The sequence below is a fragment of the Leuresthes tenuis genome, unplaced genomic scaffold (assembly GCF_036924035.1).
Source record: "Leuresthes tenuis unplaced genomic scaffold, fLeuTen1.0.hap1 SCAF_20, whole genome shotgun sequence".
Taxonomy (NCBI): Eukaryota; Metazoa; Chordata; class Actinopteri; order Atheriniformes; family Atherinopsidae; genus Leuresthes; species Leuresthes tenuis.
The window spans coordinates 12,099,170-12,117,797 of NW_027325374.1; the positions used below are offsets into that span (position 1 = coordinate 12,099,170).

The 18,628-nt window shown below is 41.2% G+C and overlaps 1 protein-coding gene across 1 annotated transcript in view; it reads left to right on the forward strand.

Annotated features, from left to right (window-relative positions):
* Positions 1 to 444: 444 nt before the first annotated feature.
* The window catches only part of nrg3b (neuregulin 3b), a 190,067-nt gene continuing 171,883 nt past the window's right edge, over positions 445 to 18,628 (forward strand). The window contains exon 1 of the mRNA XM_072373902.1: positions 445 to 2,813. Coding sequence (XP_072230003.1) covers positions 1,970 to 2,813 — 844 coding nt within the window. The 5' untranslated portion in view covers positions 445 to 1,969. The remainder of the gene's footprint in view (positions 2,814 to 18,628) is intronic.

Consider the following 18,628-nt stretch of genomic DNA (forward strand, 5'->3'; position numbering starts at 1 on the left):
ATTTTACTGTAGGTTATTTCTACCCTCTTCTTTCAGTGCCATATTCAAGCATTCGGGGATGCCATTTGTTCACTCATATTTCGCATTCCTCATAAAACCTGTCTGGCTTTGAGCCTAAAGCCGTAGTCCCTCGTGAACTGTAAAGTAAGAGATTCATCTACTGCCCACTGAAGTATCAAGTTGAAGTAGCGCCCTAACTCCCCCAATAAATTACGAGCCCTGGTGTTTGGTTTGTTTGCTCTTGTGTGCCGCTGGTGGAAAACGTTAGGGTGGCGCTCCTCTCCTCCTCCCATCCTTCTCTTCCCTCCCTCGGTCTCACCGCTCCCTGGGGTGTGTCTGTGGTAGCGCCTCTCCTCTCTTGTACGTGCGTGTGCGCGCCGCTGCTGCTGTTGCTGCCGCCGCCTCCTTCCTCTGCCTTCTATCTGCATCTGCTGCAGAGCTTAGCCAACACGTATCTATGCTTTTTCTCTTGTTTTCCATCCACCTTCCCGTTTAAACCTATGTCTTTTCTGGCTGATAAGTGAGTCAGCGCACACCTACATCCGTGGAGTTTACCAGGAGACACAGAGCAGTCACTGTTCGTCACTTTGGATTGAGGACGGAGATGAACCGGAGGAGAACGCCGGATGGGATAAGAGCCCTGGAACCCACATCACTCACCGCGGACTGAGCAAGCCTCCCCTCCCTCCCCTCTTCTTCCTCACTCTCTGTCTCTCCCCAGTCTGCAGCCCACAAGAACAGCCGCCGCATCATTTTTTCAGAGTAGCAGCCCCCTCCCTCTCTACCCCCGTCCTCGCTTCTCTCCTCTACTCTTCTGCTGCCTGCACCACTGTGGGAATGCAGCGAAGGTAAACGAATCGTCGGGGCTTTTTTCCTTTTCTTCCAGCAGTAACACGGGATCTACCATCACAGTCTGGCTGCAGATTGACAGTTCTGGTAACACACTGCTGTCATTACGGGAAATCAGAGCGGGGTGGTCAGCGCAGGGATTGGACCTGGATCAGTTGGATTAAGCCCGTTTCCCAGAGCACAGCCAACAACAACATCACCCAAATCTCATTGGCAGATCACTTCACATCCTTCTGCCCTGCCTCGTTTCAGTTTCGTTGCTTTCACCGGCTTGGATTACTGCCTGCTGGGGCGACCAAACGGAGCGGCCGTTCCTGAAGGCTTTCAGAGGCAAAGTTGAAGTAACCAGCAAAGACAAGTGAAGAAGGCAAGACCTTTATATATAACGTAAAATGAACTCATATGAAACCTAAGAGACTGAGATCGACAGAGGAAACATCTTTGGTTTGTATTTTGAGGACCACATGCGGGCGATAATCAACGAATTGATAGTGGAGCAGGGTGCTGCCGTAGCCCGGGTTGTTGGTCTAAGCACGCTCACACTCACATGGATTTACAGCTCCAGTCTGAAGCTCACCACGCAACGGATCGATGTCCCCCTCCTTTATGTTTGCGACGCATTTTTAACACAGAGTGAAGCATCCTTGGATTTATCATCGCTTCGTTAGCGCCGAACTACAGTGAAGCGTGCCCCTTCCGAACCCCTTCCCCCCACCAAACCCGCCCACCCGCTCAGCTCACCTGTCCATAACCTGTATGCTCCTTTTAAAGTGTGAATTTTCGCGTACATATGTGTATGGATGAGTTTCTGTGTGTTTGGTTTGTTGTCCGCCAGAGGGAGTGTAGGTTATGTTGCTTGTGAATGCATTTGAGTGCTGTGCCAGCTTTTAATTAGTACGTGACTGTGCGTGTATTGTGCCCGCTCTGCTTGTGGGTGCGTGTGTGAGTTCTTGTTTTACATCTGTGCATGTAGGTAAATAGGATAGGCATTGTGAGTGTATTTACTTAAGATGCACATCATTTCTTCTGTACCGCATCTCCTTCCTTGCATTTGTCCCTTTATCATTTGGCCACCTGTTTGACCTCCCATTCCTCACAATAGACAAAAGGCTGAGGTAGGATGAGTGAGCGATCTGCTGCAAGTACTCTGGCGGCCATGACGCTGGAGGAGCCAGGGGCTGAACAAGCATCTCCGAGAGCCCCTGGCCCACTTCGCTGTGGCCCCTGTGCTGTGTGGCCTCGCCAGCAGACTTGGCTGTGTGCTGTGCCCCTGGTCATGGGCTTTGTGGGGCTTGGACTCAGTCTCATGCTGCTGAAATGGATTGTGGTGGGCTCTGTCCAAGACTATGTTCCCACTGATCTGGTGGACCCCAAAGGTAGCATTGGACAAGACCCTATATTTCTCTCAAAACCCAGTGCCATGCCCAAGGGACCTGACATTTCTACCGCCACCACTACTTTGGCTGCATCAACGACAGCAATGGTGTCAACTACCACGCCACTAGCTGCGGATGGGACCGCCCCAGCGCCAAGAACTCGATCAGGGCCGCCAGCAAACCACTCAGCAAATGGCAGCGCCGCCAGTGGAGATGGCAATCGTGCTCCACACCTGCATAACCGTGCAGGCACCCGCATTAGTGGTACTGTGGTTACCACGTCGGCTACTCGCACCACCCGACTCACCCCACCTCCCAATGAGAAGGAGGTCACTCCTCGCAGTACTGTCAGAAAAGGAGGGAGTGCTGGTAATGGACGTAATGGAGCTGCCAACCCAAAGCCAGGACAGACTTCTCCTGCTGTCACCACCACAGCATTCACCACAACTACAGCTACCGTGAAAAGCACTATTAAGGTACAGCAGACCACTTCCCAGCCAGCAGCCCCGATGAAGCCCACATCACGCTGGAATCATGGTCGTCCAGGAAAAGGCCCAGCCACACGCCCACACCACCGTTTCAGGACACGTAAGTTCACTTTACTGTGTTGTGTGAGTGTGTACAGTTGTGTGAGGTTTTATGTGGAATTTGTGCTAAATGTAACAGAATAACTCTTGGTCCTACATGGCAGTAAGATGATTTTTTACTGTTGTATTAAACTATTGCATCTGCCTGTATTCCTGCGTAAGGGACATTTATCTTTGTTGATTTGTCTTATTACATCTCATGCTTTGAGAATACATTTTCCTTTTATATTCACATGAAAATGGATACTCCAGGAGCTTAATACTAATCGTATTCATTAGCATGGTCTGATATCAGGGGATATTCTCAGGAATTCACCCCTCTCATCTTTATCTTTCACTTATGCATTAATCCGATATGAATCTTACCTCCAGAGAAGGTTCTTTTTCCCTACAAAGTGGTTGAAGTACAATTAAAGGATGGAGTCCATTTTGTTAGAGTTGGAATATCAAAGCTCTCCAACATGTGTTGTGACCAAGGACAGCATAGTTATTTTATGAAAACAAATAGCAGTAGCTGGTAAGGTGTTGAGCTGGGAGAAAGGTTAGCGCTCACCTCCTGTCTGGAGGCATCAGATATAGCAAAGCCACAAATCCTATTTAGAAGAATATCGCAGGTACTGCTTTCACACTGCAGGGAGATGGGGTGTGAGAGAGATGGAAAAAAGGCGACTCGCAGGGTATGTAGGATGGAAATGGAGAGAACAAGGTATCAGAGGACAAGTGGAAGTGAAATAGAAAGGGGAGAATAAGAGGAGAAACCCTTTGAAAAACAACAAAGTTTTTGAGGATGGCGAACGAAGGACCCAAATGCAGAGAGCATAACAAAGCAGGAGAAAGAAGAGTGGGCTCTGAGAAGAGAGGGGAAGCAGATGGAGAGGCTACATGTAGGAAAGGCTTGCGTGAGATAGAGGGAATAAAGCACGGGAGCCGGGAATTTTGCATATTTTGCATTGTGTAAAAGAAGAAGGCTTTATGATTGTTAATTCCACAAGGGAATTTTTTTCAGATGTGTGTGGGGCAGGATGCGAGTCTAGTCATAATGTGAATATGACTGTGTAGAAATGAGTCTTTAGACTCTGACTCATAAGTTCTATTTTCACCTTAGCTTCGTGTATGTGGATTTATCATGGTTCAGCAATGAAAAACTGTTAATATAAAACCTAAAATCCTATTTTCTTCCAGTTTCTTGCATTGGTTATATGTTTTGGCAGGGGGTCCTGTTGACTGAATACCATCCTCCTGTTTATCAGTTGGATAGATCTGTGGCATCAATTCCACCAATAAATAGTGATCAAGTGACATTTTCTTCTTTATCTTTGGGCAAAATGTTTTCAGCATAACCGGCTGTAGACAGTCCTCAGACTCCTCCTGCTAAATAATCCGCTGCTCCAGAGTCAATTACATCACTTGCCAAAGAGCTGCCAAACAGCTGAAACCTGCCAAAGCGAGCAGCTCCCTTGTGTAAACTTCAGGAAGCATCTGTTTGTGCTGTATACTATAAAAGGCCACAGCCCTCACATGCTAAAGCACATTTAGTAAAGCTGCTCTTTGTTAATAAAAGCTTTCAAATATGAGCAATTATCACAGGAGGTTGATGTTTCCGCTCAGTTTGCACCATAGGGAAGAGGCTTTTCCCGCATGCCTTTGTGCATCTGCGAGGCAACGGGTAACATTTTAAAGGTCTGCAAAGCTCGCTGAGTTTTGACTAAATGGGGTAAGATTTTGTCATTATTTTATGAATCTGTATGCAAACCAATTTAGAAGGGCAACTGAATGAGAACTTTGATAAGCTCGACAGGTAGTATATTTCTCTTGTTTTTCGTCAAATTTTGAATTAGGAAGTCCCCATAAGTATACTTGAAAAAAGTCTGTGATTTTTGTCAAGAACTTGCAATCATACATACCTGCATGTTTTCTTTTTTTTAAAAAAACTTAATATGTCAATATATTCATATAATTATCAATGTTGTTTTACCAGCCAGATTTTTCATTAGAAGGTAATGGCAGAGTTGCATCTATTATCTGTCATGGAATATTAGAAATGCTTGTATAGTTGCAAGGTTTTTAAATGAGTAAAACTCTACTGTCGGTTTTAATGCCTACATGTCTTGGGTTTAAACTTCTCCGGTTTCTTTCAGTCTATAATCTGTAGGACAACCTGGAATTCTTATTGCTATGCTATTCTACCCAAAAATGTGTCTGGTAATGAATGATGTTGTTTCCATGGGTTCAAATCCCAAAGTTTTATCTTTATTGTTCCATTAATTGGTATAACCTTTGTATTATGCTTGTAAAATCCTGAGTTGAGCAATGAAGCATATTTAAAGTGAAATGATACCCTGAAAATATCTTAGCTGATGATGAAATGCTCAGTAAAACACGGTTTCAGGTGCATTTGTGTTTACCCATAGCTAAGTTTTCATCTCTTATTTTATGATGTGTGCTAATGCAGATAGAAGGCACAGTCTCAGGTTTCGGCTAATCTGGACTGCATATACATTAGGAGGTAAAAGAATAAATAAATACATTTTTCATTGATATTGCTCCTCGTCTCTTTGCCCTGAAGGACCGACCATCTTTGTCACTTGGGGATTGAGGCATATTTTACCTCATCCTTTTTTCTTCTTCCCGCATCTTTCTTCCTCCCTTTCCCTCTTTCTCTGTGGTTATTGTGCCTGCTCTCTCTGTCATTGTATTACAACATCTAATTTTGCTTTGCTTTTGTCGTTTCTCTCTTTCTTCTTCTTCTTTTTCTCCTCAGCTCACATTCACGAGCATATGGGCAGTTACAAAAAAATTGGCTCGCTTGTGATCTCAGACAAAAATGTAGCACGTGTTTGCCCATATTCATGAATCTATCATTTGGTTTTCTCCATTTCACAGACTTGTATATCTGACTACACCGTTGACATGCAAGTCCAGATGGCTCAGAAGTAGAGCTATAACAGGCGAATGGAGTGCACAATGAATGCCTGTTGGATAACCATGGGACGCTGTGTTGGCTCTGGTCCAATTCAACTCGCTTCTCAGTTGAAAGAAATCTTCCTTTGTGAGAATTGGTTATAATTCCACTCGCATCTCACAAGCAGAATTCCAGCCTTGTGAATATCCAGCCACATTCAAATCTTTGTCACGAAATTCAAAGGTCTTTTGTTCTTTGAAATCAGCGGCTGTTTCCCAGTCAGCACCTTTATTTGTAGGAAGTACCACATTTTGCTTTCACACTTTTGCATTTAAGGGGACATCTTCCAACTTTGCGAGAGCCAGAATGCATGAAAACTGACACAGTTACCTAAGCTGTTGTAAATCAGCTGAGTGAAAAACAGCTACTTGAAAACAGCTGTGCACTTGCAGCATGCAAAAAAGATGAAAGATTGTTGTTGTTCCCTATGGGTTCAATTTGTCGGCTGGATACTTTGGCACTTGAATGGTTAGTAGTTAGTTAATCCTCTTTCTTTCAACTGCTTGTTCAGAGGATTTTCCTTGTGCTTGACAATAAACAGATTGCAGCCATCTTCAAAGCTGTCATTTTGATCTTTTTTGATTATTTTGTGATTGTATTTGGAAGAGTTGTGACCTTATCGTGTTGACAAAAATCTGCCGATGGACAGACAAATGTTCACCAGCTGAAGAACTCAAAGCAGCCTTTTTGGTACAGTAGTCATCACTGGCGCCATAACGGGCCATGCTGACGCACAGAGGGAAGGACTAACAGTGTGAAAACAATACCAGCTGGAATATAATGACTGTTTGGTAAGAAATAGACCTGGGCAGTTTTTATTGTCTCTTACGATTCTGGCTTACAATGATAATGAACACGTTATGGAGATGAAAACAATGAAAAGTCATGACTTGGTTTCTGTAGGTGAGCCTGAGGAAGTATCATTCACTGCAGTTTGCTCTTCCTAGTCTCCTTAGTACTGTGAGTCTTTTACCAGGAATGCTTTCAGTGATATGTGGTGGAGGTGCAGTTTGGCTAACACCTCAATGACGGTGAGGCCATGGCCTTCTGTCACTCACCTTGCAGATTTCATGTGGCCTTTTAAAAGGTACACAAGTTTCTTCTACCATAGCCTCTTGTCACACTTGTTCTTGCCCTTAGACCTCTCCTTGTGAATATTTGGATCGGGGCTTTGTATTCTTTGTACTCTCTAGTCTGGGACTACTTGTTGCTGAAGAGACCCTGTGTCCCCAAAAACCACCATCTCCTTTTTTAATTTAATGTTTTTATTTCATTTGTTGTACAATTGTATTTAATGTTCAAAGGCTGCCAGTGTTGAAAATGAAAGAAAATTCTTCTTAAATGCATTATGTACTGTTAATTGAGAATCATGTTAAAGGAGCATGATCTCAATATTGAATAATATAATTCAATAGATTAATTGAATGATAATTTTTTTCCCATAATCAAGCAGACCTAGCAAGAAGCAAATTGAGCCCACAGAAACAAACTGCCATCTTGGTCTGAGTAACAGTCAAACATCATTATAGTTGTTGAAGTTACAAGCCTGTCATTTACTGTGCCCAAGACGACAAAGGCGATTGCTTTCTCTGATGAGACAGGAAAATAAAAAGGGAGCTTTTTTTTGTCATGAAAACTGTATTTTTGTTTGTTTCTGTTTTGTTTTCCTTGGTTGTACATGCACAAGGTCCTACTGTAGGACCAGTGAAGCGTGCAAGGGGGATTAAAAACAAAGATATAAATCCAGTTTGCCTGTGTCTCCCTCTCTTCTTCTCTCTCCAGGGAGGTCAGACTCAGATTTGCCAGACAGCCTCTGAGGCCCCTCTGTCTCTCCAGAGACATGCTCTGTTTGTTCGCAGAGGCTGGCTCAAGCAGAGCTGCTTCTGCTCTGCGTGCGCAGCTGCACCAATTTGCAAATACCTTCCTAGTCTGAGGTTGAGCGAAATTTTAGCTCAAACTGTTTATTTATTTATTAATTTGGCTTTAGACTCAGCTTTAGAGTAACACGATGTTTATCTGTGGTGATGCTATCAGGAATACTTATTGGCTCTTTTTTTCTATGTAGCAAGTTTTTGGTGGTGGCGGGGGCATCATTAGCTCCATCAGATTTTCCTTTAAGTATACTTGAAGCTTAATCATTTAAAATTATTTTAGTATTCATAATGTGCTTGTATAAATTTTAAAACATAAATGATAGCAGTTACTCATATTTATATTCCTGTCAGAGGCATTAGAAAAAATCAAGGTGCTTAGATATGGTACAGCACATGTAATTATTGCGCGAAAAAATGTACACATGCAGTTTCATAACAAAAAGCTTTGGTAACTCTCCAGGTGAATCAAGCAGGCTTCTTAAAACCTATGAAATTTCCTTAAAATATTGGCATAACTGAGATTCATCAGATGATAAAAGATGTCTGCTTGTACTTTTCACTTGCAAATTAATGGAACTACTCAGCATTCTGCAGTATCTGCTCTGAACATCTAGCAAGCAGAGACACTTGTCAATGATGAGCACCAATTACAAAGCAGAATAAATCTACGTATTCAGCAGGGTGAGCCCACAGACAAATGATCCTAGAGTGACTACACACTGAACGTTTGAAATTTTGTGGGAATTGATCTCATGCCCTCTCCATTGCTAGTGCTGTGCTCGACTCACTGAACTATAAAGAATCAATGAGGAAGAGGGTGGGAGAGATCCCAGAGTACGACTTGAAGAGAGGAAGGGAGAAAGAATGATAGAAAGCAGGACAGAAACGGGGTGTGTCAGATATAAAAGAGAAAAAACAGGGATTTATTGGGTAAAGACTTTCAGTACAAGAATCCAGTGGTAAGGTAAAGGAATATAGACATGACGGTTGAGTGAATGAGCCTTGGCTAGACATTTTTCATATCTTAGACCACCATTCTACCTGTTCTATTCTTATCTCTCATTTTCATGCAGATTGCCCTCAAGGTGTTATCTGTATTTCACCTCGGTCCCGTCACCATGATGTCTGCACAATGTGTCCTGTACAGAGCAAAATCATCAGCCAATGCAAATCAGAGACAGCTACTTGTGTGTTATAGGCTATTATACATCATAGATATATTTTATAGCACTGTGTGTGACTATCCAAGAAATATTATACCATAATGTCATAGATAAATGAAGACAGTATGCACCACATTACTTTCTATCAATTAGTTGCGCAACTGGAAATTAATAACTTTTGAAATGACTAAATCTGTTTGTCAAATATGCAATAAAAATGGAAAAGGTTCTACTTTTTCAAATGTAGGGACTGCATTATTTTAACTCAGATATGCTTGCAAACTTATATATTTTTTTGTACAAGGTGGAGTATGACTGTCTCACCGTGGGTTTCAGGACTGATCTTCATTGTTTCATTATAAGATGATAAATCACAAAAGCAAATGGTCAGATTCGTGAAGGATGAAAACTGAAGCTAAAGTAGCTTATTGTCCATTAGTTATCTCTCATTATTTTAAGATATTCAGCTGCTGAGAGCATACTTGACAAGCAAGGATTGGCACCAATGTGTTAACTGTTCAGACACAGTAAGGTGAAACTGCTTTAACATACCACACAGTGGTCAGGTACACACTGTGTAGCATCCAAGTTTGGAGCCTTGGGTAGTTGTTACATGTCATCTTCTCTAAATATGTGACATTTGATCTTTGAGTTAAGCCTCTTAGGCAACATTTCCTCTTGGGCGGTGTACACATATCCTTTCTGCTCTAGTTGACATGGGATATCCCAACTGTGGCTGAACCTAACCCTAAGTTTGACCTTAGGTAACATGGAGCATATAGATCTTATTGGGTGTGGTAAAAGGCCTGGGAACGAGTGCTTCCTGAAGGAATCTGGCTTGACACTCAAAGGTCACCATTTTGTTTCTTCTTGTCAGTCTCGTCATAAAAGGCAAGATCATAAGGATTTAAGAGAAAAATACTCCCACAGATGTGAAATGAATGGAATAAAAAACAACAACAGTATCTTCTCATTAATTGTAAATTCAGCTGAAGCTCTCTAGTGCTGAGATATCATAGATTATTTTAGCACAAAAGCTACAACTTTGCATATTATATTTAATGTATGGCGTGAACACTCACACCAGTAAAATTAACATGGCATCACTGCTGTAGTGGATATCTTGTAAAGATTATCTAATGCTTCTAAGTGTTATTTGATTCTCAGGCAGATGTCAGGGAACTCGGGGAATGGTGTACAGGATGTATGCCTGTAAATACTGACTGAGGCCATCTTAGGGCTTCTTAATGTCACTGTGTGATTCATATGGACAAAATGTCTACTGGGAGGTGGCAGCGAGAAGAAGAGGTAGGGTGTTGGATGGGAGGGGGCTTGGGGCTGAAATATTCATGTATTGTAAGAGAAACATGTGAAATGTGTCTTGCCGGAAGTGTGAATAATTGATGAAGCTTTCCTTTAAAAAAAAAAAAAAAAAAGTACTTGAGCTGTCCTATACTTGGTGGTCTAATGGCAGTCATGGTGTATTTTCATGTATGGTTTTGGCCCTTTCGCTTGCTTTTAGGAGGAATACACACAGATCTGTAGACATATAATTAGTAGAACAATGAACAAGGTTCATGTTTGATTTGTTTTGGTTCATCTCTTTTCACAAATTCATCCATATCGCCACCCACAGGGCTCATTGTTGCTAATACTTCGATTAAGAAATAAAGGTGCCTTAGCCTGAGGAAAGAAATAATCCTAGTTGAAAGTAAACTGTTGGATCATTATTGTGTCTAAACACGAGTTGCTCTTTTTTTTTTATCTCCTTTCAAATTGAAAGAATTAGGAGTTGGTTTTGAGGAGGATTTTGAAGGCTACGATGGTGATATGTCTGTGCTCGGGGAGTACGTCCTTGCACTCATTTCAGTTACATGCTTTCAAGCTCACCACACACAAGTCTGCCACACAAGTCAGATACTGCAATATTGGCCTATCCTAAAACCCTCATTATTCATTTGTTCATTTATTCACGTGTTAATTCATTCTGTCATTCATTTATGTGCAGAGAACACAGTGACTTGCTGATAGCTCATAGGGCTCTGAGATATAGTAGTGCATATGGTTGTGGCAGTGCAGAGAGGATTATAGTCCATCATATCTGATCTGAGACTGTTAGATCCCAATATTGAATTACAGACCCTGTGGGGTCTCTGGTTCTGTTATCAATTTGCAAACGAATAAGATGGAAAGGGAGGGAATGGGGGTTGGATGTGATGGTGGTTATGGCTTTGAGGCAGGTTTTGGTGGGATGTGATGAATTTAATAACAGCCAATTTTTGTTGGCCAGGGGACTGAAAATGGCAACAGCTACAGTGCCATTTGCGATTTAGCTTACAGTAGCTTGAGTTCTCTCGCGTCCAGCCAGATAAATGGGGCCCATTGTAGATAGAATACTGCCAGAGTGGTTTTATAAAGACTTCATTACTGTTATGAAAAACATTTTTCAAGCTATGTAACAAGTTGTCAAAGGATACCTGTGTGTATAATTTTAGGACATATGTGATGCATGATCTTTTTCAATATTACTTGTTTGTAATTTATCTCAAGCTGTGAAGACAGTGTTGCATCCATTTCCCCGAACTGTATCTAAATCAAGATTATTTCAGCGGACACAGATATTTAACTCACAATTTTAGACTGAGGGATGCACGGCATGTAGAACAAGATTTATCACTACTCTGCTTTGCACATAGCATCTGGGTACATGATGAGCCTGCAGGAAAGCGTGGATGGCGGAGGTTGCAGCAGTTGGATTGATTCACTGCAATGTGTGGCCTGCTGCCACCCCCAGTGACGGGAAATGTGGCATGCTGCCCTGGTTGAGATGGAGAGGGCTGTTGTGGCTTGTGGAGGTGGAGACGTAGGTCACCTCTCTCTTGTGCACCTCCCTCCCACTATCATTCATGCCTCTATACTTAGTCTCTCCTATTTTATTCTCATCCTCCTGTCCTCTATTTTAAGGTACCCTCTTGCCACTCTGTCTCTGTTCTGTCTCTTTTCTTCATTTGTGTTTTTATCTTTTTTTACATTAACCTCCCATCACTGGCAATATGCAGCCAATGAGTGTTCTTATCTTATAAGTGTACCAGAAAAGATAAGGGTATCATTCATCAGTCCATTTAGCTAGTGTCGACACATCCTCTGAAGATTTCGCCAAAGAAAATTCGAAGGAACTGAGACCATTTCGTTATTGTTATCCATCCATGCTGCTTTTTATTTTAAGGCCTCTGAAATTCCTCTGGTCCTCATATTGTGCAGATCTGACGCCAACATAGGTGTAACTTCCTCATTTGCTTTGCATGATACATAATTGCCTTACATAATACCTTCCTTTTTGCATTTTTGCACCTTATTGTAAAAGCCAAATGGGATAACAAATAATTATTATTAGTTATTTTGTGAAGCATTGCATAATGATGCTATGCAATGTTTCAGTCACAGGGGGAGAGTAGGTACTTTCTCAAACACTAACAACGCTATAGCTGATTTCTAGATTACTCTTCCTGTGTTATTTTTGCTTAAGCATTTCATGGATTACATTCGATTTATGGAAATGTATCTTTATGACTTAAGAAATTTCAACATACTGCTGCTAGTCTTCTAGAACAAAATTAAAATGAGTCAGAGCATCATACTAATTGAAGTAGAGTGGGTTTCGAAACAAACTGGCTCCTTCCTGCATTCGGGCCTATATTTAATATTTTTTTTATTGTCCCCAAAACTTGTAGACCTGTTTGCATGGCAGAGCACGTGTTTTATGTAAGTTCTCAGCCTGTCTGATCCTCCTCTGTGTTAGAACTTGAAAACAAGGAGAACACCAAGGACATAGCTTTTTTTTTCCCCCTAACTTTGCTCCCAAAATGTGTTGAATCCTCTCCCAAGGTTAAGAGGAAGGCAACTTCAGAGTCAAATTTTAAAAGAAGTCTGTTTACATGAGCTTTTATCTAGTCTTCTACTCGTTGCAGATTGTGCCTATTTTTAGCTCAATCATTTCCTTTTTTTCTACGACAGATGCTACCTGTAAATGGAACGTAATGTTATTTATAAAACATCTATGAGGGAATCTATCCTGGCTTCAGAGACTACAACAACATCTTGTAGGGTGTTTGTCTACCTGATTGTTCAATATACAGTGAAAGATGACCTAATGCCTCTTGTGAGGGTACAGCAGATGGTTTTATTTCAAATACTGTTTCAGAAACCCCAGGTGTGCTGATCGTGGTACAGATAAATAGCAAGTGAAGAAGGAGATGGGGATTGACTGAGGTCCTCTCATGTTATTTTCCTGAGGGTGTACACGGCCTGTCTCATGCTGTAATCCATGCATGGTAAAACCTTATCCATGGGGATAATGTCAACTCACTCCCACAGACAACAAGACAAAAGCCCTTGTGTGGTGATCATTCTGGAGTGTGTTTCATATTCTCCTAATCTGTCATCTTACATGATTCTGCTCTATGCATTTGTTGCCCAAACTTGCCGACTAATACAAACTACAAATGTATACTTTGGATGGTGCTGCTTTGCTCAGTTTCGGTTTGCCCAAAAAAAAAAAGAAATGGTGAACAGACATTTATTTAATTTCAAATAAATCAAGCTGCATTTTCTGCTTGAGGAAACACTGGAAAATCTGCTTGTAGTAGGTGAGGTACATTTGGTATTGAACTGTATATCATCAATAAAATCAATAGAGATTGGACACATTTATAGTCTTCATACTTGCCAGTAATAAATATTGGTTTAGTCTTGGATTAAATATTTTTATTACTCAAACCTTGGGCAAGTGGAGTGTTCATAACCTGCTATGCTAGTAAATTTATTGAGAGAGCCGGCTATCTATGAAAGTATCTAAGAGTAACTTACAGATCTAGTAGGATTTTTGTGTGAATGTGTGTGTGGTGAGTTTCAGCTCTTCAATAGAACAGATCAAGAGATCATAAAAAAGCATTTGGCAGTGTAGTTCATACTCAAAGTGACCTAAGAGATCCAAGGTTTAGGAATGCTGAAGCTTCACCAGACTGAAAGAACATCCATCACATTCACACCCATGCCATCAGACAACTCTGTGAATTGTATATTGAAAGTTCCCCTCCGAACATCCTGGCAGAGACATCTTTCTCTCTGTCTTTCCCTTCCATCTGATGTGCTGCATTGAATCATTGATAGGACATTCACAACAACAGCGCTCCTCCCTCTAAAACATCTGTCACAGACTGCCTGAAAGGAATGAAACCAGAGTGAGATGTGACTTTTTTGATCCCTTGAATAGTGAGTATTCTGCAAAATGGGGCATTTTGGGCCTTGCATAATTAGAAGCTTATGCAGTCGACTGCAGAACCTGGGATGACATAATAAAGTAAGAATGTCAGGGCTGTCAGCTGTTAGATACTGATGTGTTTTGGCCAGTAAATGACAAAAAATAGCAACATCATCATATCAATCAATCACTGTCATGAAGACGCCATGAAGAAGCACCAGCATGTGAGTTACATTCAGTGTTTTGTCCCCCCCCACTCCACTGTTTTCTCTTGGATTCCTGAATTACATTCAAGCTTAGTGTGGCAATTGACACACCAAGGCATATCATGTATTTTTCCTTAGTATTAATGGACTGAAATGAAGGGTTTGATGAAAGTGAGACACTACCATCGCAGGCACTAATATGCACTACTCTCTGTCATCAAGTCTACTCTTTGATCCCAGCTGGAGTCGGGATGCTTCAGGGATATGATGGAATATTTTATTGCCTTTGTGGGATAGCATTTGGTGGGTTTGCCTCAGTCCACCGGTTTCACCCTCTCTTTATAATAGCTTAAGCTCTAAAGCCTCAGCTGGGTACCCAAGTGACTATTTTGCATGTTGTTACTCTTAAACCGGATGTTTTACAAAAAAACTGTGTTCTGATTTAATTTCTAGAGTGTGACTGTATCAAATAAGGATGGGATGTTACGAGTGCAGGCTGAGGTGGAGGAAAAGTGAAGATAAGGGCAGTAGCACAACCAGAAAGAGTCTGTGGCATTAGCCAGAAAAATGAAGATAAGGTGAGATCGGTCACTGGGAAGATTGTGGGGTCAGTGTGTAAGATTCCTGATTCTGAGGAGAGGAAATGGTGTTGATTTAAAGAAACCACACTTCTCCAAGTGGCCACTTCAGTTTTGTGTCCACGTAAAGCAAAGAATACTGCATTATCCTATGTAATGATAAAAAGCCTGTGCTTTTGTGTTGCACCATGTCCAGGGCAAGGCCATCACCAGGCATAAGTCAGAAAATACTGCACTTGTTTTTTTTTTTTTAATCCACAACAGCTGGCGTGTGTGCATACATGATGGATTTCATGTGCACCCACATGTAAATGTGTGTATGTGCACAGACAGTAAGAAGAGATAGCATGGCCAGATGGGTCCAGAGCTGGATCCGATGGCCTAGATAAAGGCTAGATGGATGCCACCACCTTCATGAAGTGCCAGCAGAACATTCAGAGTTGGTGTTCAAAGCTTGAAGGCTTTGATTGCCTCAAACTACCAGCTGAGCATTTGGCTCTTGGTTTCTGAAGTCTGTAATGGAGAATTTTTAACTGACATGCTCACTGATGCATTTGAATCCATTTGAGGTTGAAATAACCATTATACCGTTGATGTATCAGTCAGGAAACTTAATTACTCAGCTAGAGCAGAAATTGATTACTTTCATTATGGATTAAGAACATTTTAGATGCAATAAAAGAAAGTTAGAATATTTGACAATTCAATATTTACAGAAGGCTCAAAATGTGTGTATTAATGCTTTTAGTAACACCTGTCTTCTTTCTGTCTATCCATCCATTATTCCCTCCCCCACGAACATAATATTTCTTGAAATCCTCAGGGAAAGATCTTCGAATATATATCTATCCTAAATAATTATTTAATTTTCTGTTTCTTCTTTTTTTTTAATTGAATGGAAATTTTCCTATTTGTGTTGTATTCAGTCAATATGTTTGCTTTAAGAGGTCTAAAGCACTTAATTCTTTATGAAAGTTGCTGCTACTTGCTTTCTACTGATTGATAAATTCATGAATTAAATCATCTTTTAGGCTGTACATTGTACAAGCAGATCAAACTGCAACTCTCCAGACTTGTAGTCTATAGAATGTTTGATTTTTAAGTAACATTAAATTAATCAGTAATCATATTTGCGTCCTGTTAATTTTCTGTTGGTCTGCAACTTTTGATCTAAGTCTGGCACTAGAGTGTGGTAAGATTAAGCAGTTTCCTTACTGTTAAATTTGGCCATACGGTGCTATCGGCCCACAGCAGCCATTTCAGAACACCATACAGCCCACACTATAGAAGCAACTCTGGCTTGAAACAGGAGGTGCAGCAGTCACCCTCTGTCCTTTTCTGGGGAACTCTAGGACAGCAAGAGCCTTCACTAGCACCCCAGGGACAGGGAAGACAGATTAATGCAGAGGCTTTAATATTTCAGATGAAAACGTATTACTGCTCTCTTGCTCTGTCTTCCCTCTCTCTCTTGGGTTTAGAGAGATGGGCCTGGATTTTGCTTGCTCTCCCCTCTCTGCTCTTATGTCCTCCTGTCTGGCTAGAAGCATGAATGTGTTTTGCTGAGGGGTAGATTCCCTCATCCAAATCCTCCCTGTCTGCTCTGGAAGTGGTAGGTACACAAGAGGAAAATCTAATTGAATATCAGAATGTGTTTTTGTTTGTAGGAGGGCTTTAGCTGGTTGCACTTGAAGCTTGTGACCTTGCAACCAACTCTCAGGGTCTATCTTTGGTAACATTTCATGTCGATGTGTCACCTTGGATGACTGCCGGGTGGGGTTCTGCCTCATAACCACCCACAGAAACACCACATCAGGCGCTGCTTGGTCGTCCTACAGTTGCTGTCTTCAAGCATGAAAAAGTATTTTTTTTAGACTTCTATTCTATCTGAAGATTCAACATACAATATATTACACAATGCATAGTTTTAACATGGCTGCTGGCAAGTAAATCCAGTCTAAGAAGATTAAAACAGACAAACCGTCTCCACAACAGAGTTTCATGTACTTAGGCTTGCCGGCTATGTCATAAGGCTCCTCTTTTGATCACTTAGGATCAAGCTTTCATTCAGTGATGAAAATCGATAGCATCTTGTTTCTTCATATAATGTCAGTAATAGAGTTTTGTAAAAATAGCTAAGTGGAAACTGATGCAAGGATGTATTAAAGAACATTTCCTAAATGATGTTCACACTTCTACTTGCAGACGATCCAGTGTGATCCCAGACTATTTTAATAAAAGATGTTTTTTTTCTTTTAAATGATATCCTCTAATTAAAAAAGCATTGCAGGTTAGATAAAATTCTAGTGCTAAATAAGTTCCTAAATGGTCACTCTTAGAAGTTGATTAAGGACAACTTTTCTTTTTTGGGTTTTGAAGATGTTTCACCTCTTATCCGAAAGTCTTCTTCATTTCTGAAGAATGAGCGGTGGATGAGAGGATGAGACGTGTAACATATTCACGAATAAAGAAAGAGAAGTCCAGTTGCCCTTATACTCATGATTACCGTGACCTGGATGACTGAGAATCTACACTGACATAATCTTCAGCCAGCTTTACATACACTCGAGTGTGATTTGGAATTACTTCGAAGTGAAGCAGTTATCAAGATTAGGGAAAGATTGTGGTTACAGCAGATATGGCTGTAACAAAGCATTGTTTATTTTGTTCAGGAAACCAAAGAAAGATACGCATACAAAGTCAGTTCTATTATCAGTCAAAAACCTGCAGATATGTAGATAGAATAAAAGAAATAAGCCACAATTATCTGAGTACACTCATATCTTGCATGTTTTTGTTGTTTCAGTGTGTCAGTTATAATGGCAAATAAACTATGAATAAGCGACTAGTTCATAGGTAAAGGTCCTTCATAGCAGTGATAGGAAGTCTTCTTCATAAAACAGCACAATGGTTCTAGCATCAACAACTACACTTTTCTGTCAAAGAACTCATACACTGCATTCTCAACCATACATTTACTGACACAACGTATACTGAGCTGCCCCACACATTAGTAATACAAAGATAACTCACTGATACAGCAATGATTTGATTCATGCTGGACTTTACAGTAGCTCCCATTATTCCAAATATGCTGCTGTTCCCTCCACATGAAGACTCGGTTTCATGCTGTAGCTGATTAGTCTAGGTCAGACTATAACAAAAGAACTTATTAATTGGGCAGATACTTACTGCTCAGGTCATGCTGTTTAAAGTACAATCACTATAATCATTTAACTTCACTGGATCTCATTTAACAGCCATCCATTACTCCACTGCATGTGGAGGTCAGGGTCACTATAACAACACGGCAAGCAGAGCATGCTATTTTCCAGCTTGGGCCTGTGGGATTTGTCTCTGGCGCTGCTGGGAAATGTGTTCCCTGCGGTGTATCTTGGGACAGACCTTGGGTCTCCTTTAATGAGCAGATGCCTCCCGGCCCTGCAAACCTCAAAGGAGAGCCTATTAAGGTGCTCAGGCCAAACCTTCCACTTTTTACTGACCCACAGCTTATGCTGGCAGACTCATTATGGGCTTGTGTGTTTTGTTTTTATCCTTCTTCTTATTAGCTTCAGGTGACGCTTGCTAGTTAAGCTGTCATTCTTCAGCTACCTCCATTCTCAGAGACAGAGTCTATATCCTTCTCTTCCACATTTCCAGAGATTCACATTTCACACTCAAAAGAAACACGTGTTTACTCCTCGGCACAGAAGAAGAGACACATGTTTACCCACTGATTATACTCGCTCTCTCACATACATATAAAGATGTACAAA